Source organism: Anarrhichthys ocellatus, unplaced genomic scaffold, assembly GCF_004355925.1.
Source record: "Anarrhichthys ocellatus isolate YVR2014 unplaced genomic scaffold, GSC_Weel_1.0 scaffold13, whole genome shotgun sequence".
In the NCBI taxonomy this organism is placed as follows: domain Eukaryota; kingdom Metazoa; phylum Chordata; class Actinopteri; order Perciformes; family Anarhichadidae; genus Anarrhichthys; species Anarrhichthys ocellatus.
This window is the reverse complement of record NW_022280043.1, coordinates 1,111,594-1,121,513: the sequence shown is the minus strand read 5'-3', so window position 1 is coordinate 1,121,513 and position 9,920 is coordinate 1,111,594. Positions and strand designations below refer to the sequence as shown.

The 9,920-nt window shown below is 43.3% G+C and overlaps 2 protein-coding genes across 3 annotated transcripts; one reads left to right on the top strand and one right to left on the bottom strand.

Annotated features, from left to right (window-relative positions):
• Window positions 1-320: 320 nt before the first annotated feature.
• On the top strand, window positions 321-8,020 carry LOC116386396 (zinc finger protein 629). 2 transcript variants are annotated; one of them, XM_031852547.1, is made up of 4 exons: window positions 321-644; window positions 936-1,245; window positions 2,698-2,823; window positions 3,382-8,020. In XM_031852547.1, the coding sequence occupies exons 3-4, from the start codon at window positions 2,707-2,709 to the stop codon at window positions 6,835-6,837; spliced, it is 3,573 nt and encodes a 1,190-aa protein (XP_031708407.1). In that variant the 5' UTR covers window positions 321-644; window positions 936-1,245; window positions 2,698-2,706; the 3' UTR covers window positions 6,838-8,020. The 2 variants fall into 2 exon arrangements, with proteins under 2 accessions (XP_031708407.1, XP_031708406.1); XM_031852546.1 differs by having other exon boundaries at window positions 321-1,245.
• A 307-nt stretch (window positions 8,021-8,327) lies between these two features.
• On the bottom strand, window positions 8,328-9,644 carry prss1 (serine protease 1). Its single transcript, XM_031852608.1, has 5 exons — window positions 9,575-9,644; window positions 9,316-9,472; window positions 8,869-9,122; window positions 8,641-8,777; window positions 8,328-8,547 (listed from the first exon to the last, which is right to left on the bottom strand). The coding sequence occupies exons 1-5, from the start codon at window positions 9,612-9,614 to the stop codon at window positions 8,398-8,400; spliced, it is 738 nt and encodes a 245-aa protein (XP_031708468.1). The 5' UTR covers window positions 9,615-9,644; the 3' UTR covers window positions 8,328-8,397.
• Between the last annotated feature and the right edge of the window lie 276 nt (window positions 9,645-9,920).

Here is a 9,920-nt window from a genome sequence, read left to right as displayed (position 1 = left end):
TAAATCCATAAAGTTAATCATCAAAACCTATGTGCTTGATTTACCCATGTTTGGTGGGATAACCAGGTACTGTTTTTTTTATTTTTTTTTATATGTTTTTAGTATGCTCAGAAATGTGATGTGAGGCTGTGCGGAATTGACCAAAATACCTTGTGTTTTTACCAGCTTTGTCAGACTTCACGAATGCAGTACATTATGTTTTATTAAACTATATTTTTAATTTCAGTGTGTGTTTATGGGATAAAGTAGCATGTGATGTTATCAACAAGGTTATTCTCATGGTGAATGGACTGAGTGCATAAATCTGACCTCGCCTGCAGTGCAAGTACTTATTTTGGCAGTTTGATATGTAATACTTTTAGTACAGTGTCAGTAAGAATATGACACGTGTCAGTAAGGTAAGTGATAATATAGAATCCTAAAAATAAGAAATATATATTCGCCCCCTCTTTTTTATTTTTCTATTTCTTCTCTAGTCTCAGCTTCTGATACCGGAAGCTCCTTTTCCTCAGTGATGTAGTGGTCTATCGCATGCTTGTTGTCTGTCTTGCGGCCCTAATCTCCAGCAGAGGGGGCCACACTCAATACATCCATGGGGCCATTTCAAAGTAACAACAAGGCGCTGTGAGTCCATTTATGATGAGGTAAATATCCAAAACGTGGATGCGGCGTTCGTGTGCTGTTTGTGTGCCTGTAATCTAGAAACCGTGTGTGTGTGTGTGTGTGTGTGGCAGAAAACAACGGCGCATAAACACATTTGGGTGGTTGATGTTCGAACTTTGAGATGTGACAGGTGGTAGTTTGTCTACTAGCCGAATTAATGATTGCGATGTGAATCCATTTTTATTTTTTTTTTACTTTCATGCTTCCTGTCCTCAAACGTTATATCTCACATATCACATTTTCACGTTGTGTATTGCTCCTTCCTTCTACAGAACAAATCATAATTCCCAAATGTCCCACGCCACCTGAAGCATCCACTCCGTGATTTGACACGTTCGGGTTGCTTTGTGCTCGGATCTCGAGTGGCTCACTGCTGCAAACTGCTCTGAAAAAAGAAGAGAAAGCCAAGGTCCAAATTAACAGATCAGCTCCCAGACAAGTGCACGATTGTCAAAAGAAAGAAGTGCCTAACAGCCACGCAAACGACAGCGCAGACGTTAGCTTTGAGCTAGCCAATGCTAGCTAATTGATCAGCGGCCAGTGAATGGCTACGCAGAGACCAACCTTGACTCTCCCACTCAGGCAAGCACTTTGTGTTTACTAACGTTACCAACCGTCGCATCTGGTGACCGCTGTTGAGAGGTATCCCACATATACATATGTTAGCTATAAAGAAGGTATTATGAGCTGACATCGTAGTTAACGGTGAGGTTCGTGTGGCCTGTGACGTTAATTAAATGGAGCTAGCAATGTGGCCTCCCAACAGATAACGCCTACATGCATGCTCTTAGTAGCTTTGTATAATAATTAGTAATTAATTATGCTGTCTGTTCAATCATATGTGATTGAAATACACGTTAAGTGATCCGTTGGGGGCACGTTTACATCTCAGTGAGTGTTGGCAATCAACAGCCATTTGCTCAGTGCATCAGAAAGACTCCACGAGATGAGACTGCAGACATCAGCAGCCACTCTCTATCTAGACACACCGGTGTACTGCATTCATTCAGTCAAGTGGTGCACCAGCTTAAGTCTATGTAACTTTTGTGGTGTGTTATAATGGAGAAAGAGAACGTGTTTACATATTTCACTTGAGTAAAAGAAGCAATATTACAATGTGAAACATTTCCACGACGAGCTAAACTCCTGCATGAAGATTATTACTGAAGTTAAAGTACAGAAGTATATAGATAATGTTAAAGGATTCATTGTTTTGCTGTTTTACTTTAATATATTGTCATTGTTGTTCCATTATATTATTGGATTGTTATTTCCGATGCCTTAACATTTTTAATATAGCATATAGTTAATGAATAAATATCTGGGCAGATTATTCTGTATTGATACGTCATCATTTATAAAAATGTGTAACAGTAACTCATGTAAAAGTAATGGAGGCAAGTACAATATTCCTCTCTGAAATGTAGTGAAGTGTTTGATAACCCTGAAGTGGTATTACTCAAAATAAAGTACCAACCACCTCAGTATTGTATTTAAGTTTAGTTCTTGAGTAAATGTTTTTTCTACCACCGGTTATGTCGGATAGGAAAGACTTTCCCAACGCCACAGTTCCCCGTAGAATGAGTCACCAATCTGCTACGTGGCTATCTCTCTGGACAGATGTCTCATTTGGCAGTAACTAACAATTTCTGTTGTTTTTATTCGTGGGGAAACTGAAGTCTGGCAAAGCAACGCATACTAATCCAGAATAAATCTGCCCGGTGATTGCTTACAGCAGGCTTCTTTCTGTAGACGCCGCTGCTTGAATCTCTGATTTGTCAGTTTGTCACATAAACCGACTTAACTCTCCTGAAGGAGTTGATCAGCTGTATTAGCTTTGAACACTCGTAATGCAGCCATCCACTCCTAAGTTATAGCGACAAATGGCCGATGCATGCAGTGTATTCAAGCCAGCAGTAATAATAATAATAATAATAATAGGAGAGCTAGTCTGTTAAAGGTATTGTGTCGTGATTTGTGTACACATTCCTGTTTTTACGAGTTACAGCCTCCTTGTCACTGTTTAATTCACAGACTCTTGACATGGGGAGTAAAATGTCCTTCAGCAGAGGAAGCAGTGACCAAGATACAGTCTCTGAGTTAACCTCCGCGCCGTCGCATCCTCGCAATTCCATTCATGCGCCTTTGGACTGCAAGCAGGTAGTTAGTGAGAGAGACAAACGTTATGCTGTCTATTACAGGTTACAGCCCACTTTCTGGATTAACCTACGATTGGAACATTGATGCATTTTTATGTAATAAACACTTTTAAACTTGAGGGCTCTTTAAGGACTATGTTGTTTCTTTTTTATATATTGTTTTTGATTATATCACATTTAGACTATTTAAGTGTGCAGTGAATCATTTTGTTATGTTTACGACATCCAGATGAAGGGAGGACAGTTCCTAAATAAACATACATTAAGATTTAATTATACACTTTCATTGTATTTTGAGAGATACATTTGTTTGTTAATATATGTAGTTTTCTAATTTGCCATGCATATTCATGAGCATGTGGTCTTCTACTGTACTCCTGATAGTTTCAGGGTTTACATACATATAGACGTTAACACCACAGAACTAATTATGACAGCCTTAACACTTGTGTAGATGCATGTTTTTTTGGACGTCTTTATATTTACAGCATTTTAGAAAACTTATACCTTTTCTACATTTGTGACTAATGCAGTTTGTTTTTTTCTTTCTTTCTCACAGATGCCTGAAGACAAGAGAGGCAGCGAGGAAGACGTGGACTCTAAGTGGGGAGAGGAGATGAAAGCAGCGGAAGTGACTCAACCTGCACCTGAATCCCACTCATCGGGGCAGGTGGAGTCTGAAGGCCGACTTAACTCTGAAACAGCAGGCGGAACAAATTGTCAACACAGCAAGCACACATCTTCACAGGCAAAGATGGAAGCAAAGTCTCAGACGCCCGCAATTGTGTGCAGCTCTACTACAGACAGCCGTGGACAGCCTGTGGAGGTCCACAAGAAACGTGGCCGCCCGCGTAAAATCAAACCGCTGTTGACTAAAGGCAAAAAAGATCCAGGTTCGACTGGTTATGATGCAGTTCAACATAAGGAGATAAGCACAACACTACCTTTGCCAAGAGTCGTTCCCTTAATCAGTAATTCACCTGATAATGAGATGTCTGCTCTTCATACTGTGTCTGATGGTGAAGTACAAGATGTCCCCGTGCTGCCAAAACGAAAAAGAGGCAGACCCAGAAAATCAGAGATGGCAGCTTTTAAAACTATGGTTGTTGGGGCTGCTGCTGCTTCTGTTAATAGTGTTAGTGGTCCTGCACGGCGACTGAGGAGTAGAGGTGAGCAACACGCTTCGACACAGAAAGGAAAGCCGGAATCAGCAAGCAACGTAGACCCCAAACCAACTGAGGGGATGCCTACAGAAAGTAGTAATTCATCGATCTTTCAAGGTGTTAAAAGAAGAAGATCTAAACTGGCTGATCAGCAAGTTCCAGCTAAAGTGTGCCGGCTGGATGTTTCCCAGGAGGCCTCGTCACTGCCGACCAACGACACCGGCTGTGGGGAGAGAGCAGAGACTGATAAGCAGGTGGAACTAAACACTGACAAACAAGAGACTGATACGGATGGAAAAAGCGGTCAACTGTACCAGCAAGAAGGGCAAGAGCAGCAGACAGAATTAAAGGAAGTCACATCACCGCAAAGAAAACTGAGTTCCCAGCCAGCAGCTGAGCCTGAAGTTATTTCGTCAGAGGGTTTGAATAGTCTAAAGGTGGTAAACCCGACTCAGAGCGACGACCCTGTGAACATGAAACAGTCTGCCGACGTGAATGGCAGCGAGGAGTCACAATCAAAAAGCGGTCTCGGATCCCCAAAAAACTCGCCGAATGCACAGTCCTCCAGCACAGATTTTGTAACATCCTCTGAGCAACCAGCTAAAGCTGTCAGAGTCCCACCTGCTGTGAAAGCCGAGAATGTGGAGGTAGAGCTGGGTCATTTAAATCCTATCTCAGAGTCAAATAGTCCGAAATCTTTACAGTGCAATGCCAACACCACAGTTAAAGCTCAGGGTCCAAACAGGGCCTTCAGGCGCAAGAGAGGCGGCAAGAGGAGGAGGAGAATACGGAGTGTTTTGTTACAGAGAGAGCAGCTTGTAGAGGCTCATAAAAGCAGCGATGACGCGCAACAAAATACAGACTATGGTGACGAGTGTAAGGAAGCCGGCTCTAAGGTCAGCTACATAAAAAAGGGGGCGAAAACTCTTTTAAAATGTGGTTACTGTAGTCAGACCTTTAAATTTCTCTCTCAGTTCATCATACACCAACGCATTCATACAGGAGAACGGCCTTTCAAATGCCCCGAATGTGACAAAGGTTTCAGCAAAAATTCGAACTTAAATCTTCATCTCAAGACGCACAAAAAGAGCAACATATATCAAAAATGTCCATTTTGCAAGATCAAATTCTCCTGCTCTGAGTATTCCTCCCATATGAAGATGCACGCACGAATGCTGGACCAGGACTCCGAGAACAACAAATCTGAGAAACACAGCCGAGGGGAAGACCACGAAAACGGCGAGGGGCTTCGTAGACCCGTTCCACAAGAAAAGAGGGAACAAAAAGTGTGCCAGTACTGCGGTAAAACGTTCCCGTTTCAGTCGGCACTCATAAGACACGTGCGTGTCCACACGGGAGAGAAGCCTTATAAATGTGATATATGTGGCAAAGCTTTCGGTCAGGCCTATTTCCTCCGTGTCCACGAGCTCACACACTGGTCCGTGAAGCGGTACAACTGCACACGCTGCGAGAAAGCATTCACTCATTATAGCAACGCAAAAAATCACTCCTGTAGACCTCCAGCAAGCAGTGACGATTCGCAAGAAAACAGGCGCGCAAAGCCTGGACTAACGTACACGTGCCACATCTGCAAGAATGTTTTTGACCATCTGCAGGAGTTCAACGGCCACATGAGAGCCCACACCGGCGCCAAGCTTTATCGCTGCTTGTATTGTGACAAGCTGTTTGGTGTGCTGTCTGAATTTAGTGCCCATCGCAGTCAGTGCAGAGGAGAGAGAAACGCCTCCAGCTCTGCGATGAAGGAGGAAGAGACGATGTCATTGATACAGTACACGGTGCCTGCGCTCCGGTGTTCACCGGGACGCAATTCAGCCTCCTCCCTCACAGGTGCAAACCGTGAAACACAGAAGATGACGTCACGGATCAGTGCCAAGAAACGCTTGGCTAACTTAAAGAAACCATTCCAGTCGACGGTCGTACCGGCTCACCATCTCTCGCACCTCGTGTCAAAGTTGAACAAACTAGATAACCGCTCGGACCCCAAGAAATATTTGTGTCCGAGCTGCGGGCGACTGTTCAGACACATGGGCCGACTCCGAGCCCACATGCTCACCCACGCCTCGGGTCAAAGTTACACGTGTTCCTGTTGCGGCAAGACTCTGGAAAACTGGAAGAAACTGTGGCGTCATCAGAGAATCCATCGACAGAGACGCGGGCGCTTCACTTGTCCTCAGTGCGGGCAAGGGTTTCGGTTTGTGCATTCGTATGAAAAACACATGAGCGAGCACCCGGAGTTCCAGTGGATTCAGGTCAGGCCCAAGAAGGTGTTTCTGCCTTATCAGTGCGAGCAGTGCAGGTGCAGCTTTAATACTCTAGATCTGCTGTTCAGTCACCAGCTTTGCCATTCCTCAACGCACAAGGTCTCCGATTTCGATTTATCCATAGACGATCATACACAGTCCAACAAGAAAATGTTTTTCCCTCCCGCAAATAACCACATGGCTGCATTACATCCAGATCCTGAGGAAAACTACAACTGTCCTCTGGGCCCCTTATCCAAATGTCCAGACCTAGCGATGCAAGAGTCGCCTCGAGCTCCCACGATTCCCTTTGTCAAAAGTAAAGGTCTTGATTTGTGTAAAGCTCCTCAGCGTCCCAGCAGCACACGTTCGGTCCAAGATAGAGGAACCGGTCGTGACGGAATAGATGAAAACGCACTTGGAAAACCAATTCATCCTTTGAGAACTGTGAAAAGACACGTTAGCCGAAATGACGGCGTATCAAATGAGGCGTCGGCAGACGGCGTTAAGTGTGCCGTGTGTGGCGATGCATATCCCGTCATCTCCGACCTTTATCACCATTATTTGCAGCATGCTAGAGGCCAGTTGTAAAGACCTAAATGCAGATACGTTACTACCCCTTCTGTGTTCATCAAGTTTAACACAGAGGACCCTGTAGTCCTGGAATAAGAACTGTGCAACCACTGTCAGTTTACACCTGGTGAGGTTATGGGAAATGAAATGCATCAGAACATATGTGGAAGATTTGTTTACAATCGTGTATTCGACCTGTCATGCCTGACCGTTTTTGAATATATACACACGTGAATGTACAAAATGATAGGGACACTTTCTGTTTTCATGTCGTTCATCAAGCAGCCTCAGGTAGAAGCCACGAACCTGTCGTTAGTTTCTGTAATTACATTTCTGTCCATCAAAAAAAACAAACTAGAGATGCAGAACGTGTCAAAAAAAGATGCTCCAAATATTTTGTACATTCAGTGCATTAGAGCCAGCTAGAGTCAGCCCTGGGATAATATCAGCTTCAACAAAATCAGCATTTGGAAACAGAAACTGTGCTGTTTATTAATGGCTTATTATGGAAAATAAGTTTGTTTAAAACTGTAATAACCACTGAAACATGTGGAGCCTTCATTTTTCCTCCTGGTATCTTTATTTTATAACTGCACTGATCAGAGCGGCAGACGTCACACTGAGTTAATTTATTCGCCCTTATTGCTGTGAAAGTTTTGTTTTGCAGACCTGACAAAGACCTTGTTTCCTCTATATGTTATAACACGCCGTGTAGCTGTATAGTTCTACAGATTACAAACACCTCTTAAAACATGCATTGGCTTCATGACCAATGTGAATTTAATTTCAAATGTGTGCATTTCAAATCATGCAGGTCTCGTCTTCCGCAAGTGAACTGTTAATCATGATGTTTCAGAGGAAGTGATGTGTACTCATTTCAAATTCGTTTTGTTCTGGTCTCCAACAAGGACATGCATCAGCATTTTGTATTTACATTCAAAGTAAGTATCGGCTTGACTTGTGCACATGTTTGTCAAAGACTTTGCTCTTTTGTGGACTTTGTAATATAATGGCTGAAATAAGTGATGTTACATTTCTCTTGAAAATACACTAACAAATACACACTCCACACCTGAAATACAAAGTGCAACGTTGAACACCCACACTTTCTCACTGCCTTTGAAAAATACTGTTTCATGCTTCAGCATCAGCCTTGATTTTGTTAAGTTTGTCTTAATACCAATAAAGGCCATTTTTGTATTGATATATGATTGTCTGTCATTTTTAATCTACATTCATGAGATCCTTGAATCATACATTTTACGTTAAGACGGTTGTGTCACCAATATCCTTTTAATATTGCTTGATAAGAGAAGTAACTTGTGAATCAACATAATGAGCGGCAAATACAGTAGCTTACAGTTATTACCTGTAGTCTTAAACATCTGGAGTTGGGAGTTGTTTCTGTCACAGTCGATAAAGGAGCTGTGGCATCATATTTTAAAAGTCCAAATTTATAAGTTTAAGTACAGTATGTTTTGCTCTGCCAAGAAATCAATTAGATGAGATGTATTTGATCTTTCTTTTTATTGAAGGCATTTGCAGTTTTCTTTCTTTTAACAAAGGACTGAGGTGACTTTAGTTGGAGCCCATGGTGTTGCGAATCCAGGTGTTGTAGTTGCAGACCTTGGCGTAGACTCCAGGCTTGTTCCTCTGGGCGCAGCCATAACCCCAGGACACCACACCCTGCAGCTGACCGTTGCACACCAAGGGGCCACCAGAGTCACCCTGATGGGACGCAGATAGAAAGGACAAGGTGTAAGCTGAAGTGTTCAAAAGTCTGTTGCACTAAGAAACAGCGATGATGACTTTAGCTCGTACCTGGCAGGAGTCCTTGCCTCCTTCGAGGAATCCAGCACAGAACATGTTGGAGGTGGTCTGTCCAGGGTAGGCAGACCTGCAGCTGCTGTCGCTCAGGATGGGGGCATCCAGGCACATCAGACGATCAGGGTAGTTGCCTAGAGAGGAAGATAGACAATACATGTAAATGTGCATACCCCACTATGTACTAAAGCTATTTTCCACCTATGACTGCAGTGTGTTACTGACTTCCAGAGCTGCTGAGGTTGCCCCATCCAGAGATCAGGCAGCGGGTGCCAGAGCCGGAGCAGCTGGAGGGCAGGGACACGGCGCGGACGTAGCTGTTCAGGGAGGCGGGCTTGCTCAGCTTGATCAGCATGATGTCATTGTCCAGGTTGCGGCTGTTGTAGCTGGGGTGACGGATGACCTTAGCAGAGTTGATGAACTGCTCTGTGCCCTCATTGACAGCGATGTTGTGCTCACCAAGACGCACCTGCACGCGGCTGCAGAGAGAGAGAGACACGAGGCTTAAACTACATGTAAGTAATTTCACGTTGCACATGTAATTGGGGCAGTCAGTATCTCAGATTGTATTTTATTTTGAAAGAAAATTACGCCAATTTTAAACCACGAACAATGATTTTAGTATGACTGTGAACCTAATGTGTGTATGCAAAATCAAACGTCTCTGCTTACGACTTGTAGCAGTGAGCAGCAGACAGCACCCAGGTGCTGGAGATCAGGGAGCCTCCACAGAAGTGGTAGCCAGAGCTCAGAGAGACCTGGTAGGGCAAAGAGTTCTTTCTGCACTCGTAGCCTCCAACAATCTTGTCATCCTCGATGGGAGCAGCATCTGTAACACAAACAGTGAGTTATTTTTAAAAGCTTTAATACTGCCCCTGGAAACCATGGAAAAATACATTTAGATTGTATCACCACAAATAGAAGAACTTACAGGCTGCAGCAACCAGGGCCAGAATAATGAAGTACTTCATGATGCACTGACAGAATCTACACACAACAGGAGCAGATGCGATGGGTTTATATACAGGCAGACCATTCTTTATCTAATTCTCTCTCAAGGACTTTTCCATGCACCTTGCACAAAGATTAAACATTATCCCACCTGGGAAACAGCAGCATGTTCCAAGAGAACATGTGGATTTCCATGAGTCTTTCATTTTTTAGCGGATCGATACAGATACAGATACATATGCAGCTATCAATCTTGATACATTTATTTTATGAATGTATTATTAAATAGTAATAGTATATTGCACTAATTACTGAATAGAAAATAT

What these genes read in the sequence shown, in the direction of transcription:
- LOC116386396 (XM_031852547.1), top strand. Translation starts at nt 2,707, where the DNA reads ATGGGGAGTAAAATGTCCTTCAGCAGAGGAAGCAGTGACCAAGATACA. An exon ending in CGCCTTTGGACTGCAAGCAG is followed by an intron (nt 2,824 to 3,381) that starts GTAGTTAGTGAG and finishes TCTTTCTCACAG; the next exon opens with ATGCCTGAAGACAAGAGAGG.
- prss1 (XM_031852608.1), bottom strand. Translation starts at nt 9,614, where the DNA reads ATGAAGTACTTCATTATTCTGGCCCTGGTTGCTGCAGCCT. An exon ending in CAACCTCAGCAGCTCTGGAA is followed by an intron (nt 8,778 to 8,868) that starts GTCAGTAACACA and finishes CTTCCTCTCTAG; the next exon opens with GCAACTACCCTGATCGTCTG. An exon ending in GAGGCAAGGACTCCTGCCAG is followed by an intron (nt 8,548 to 8,640) that starts GTACGAGCTAAA and finishes GCGTCCCATCAG; the next exon opens with GGTGACTCTGGTGGCCCCTT.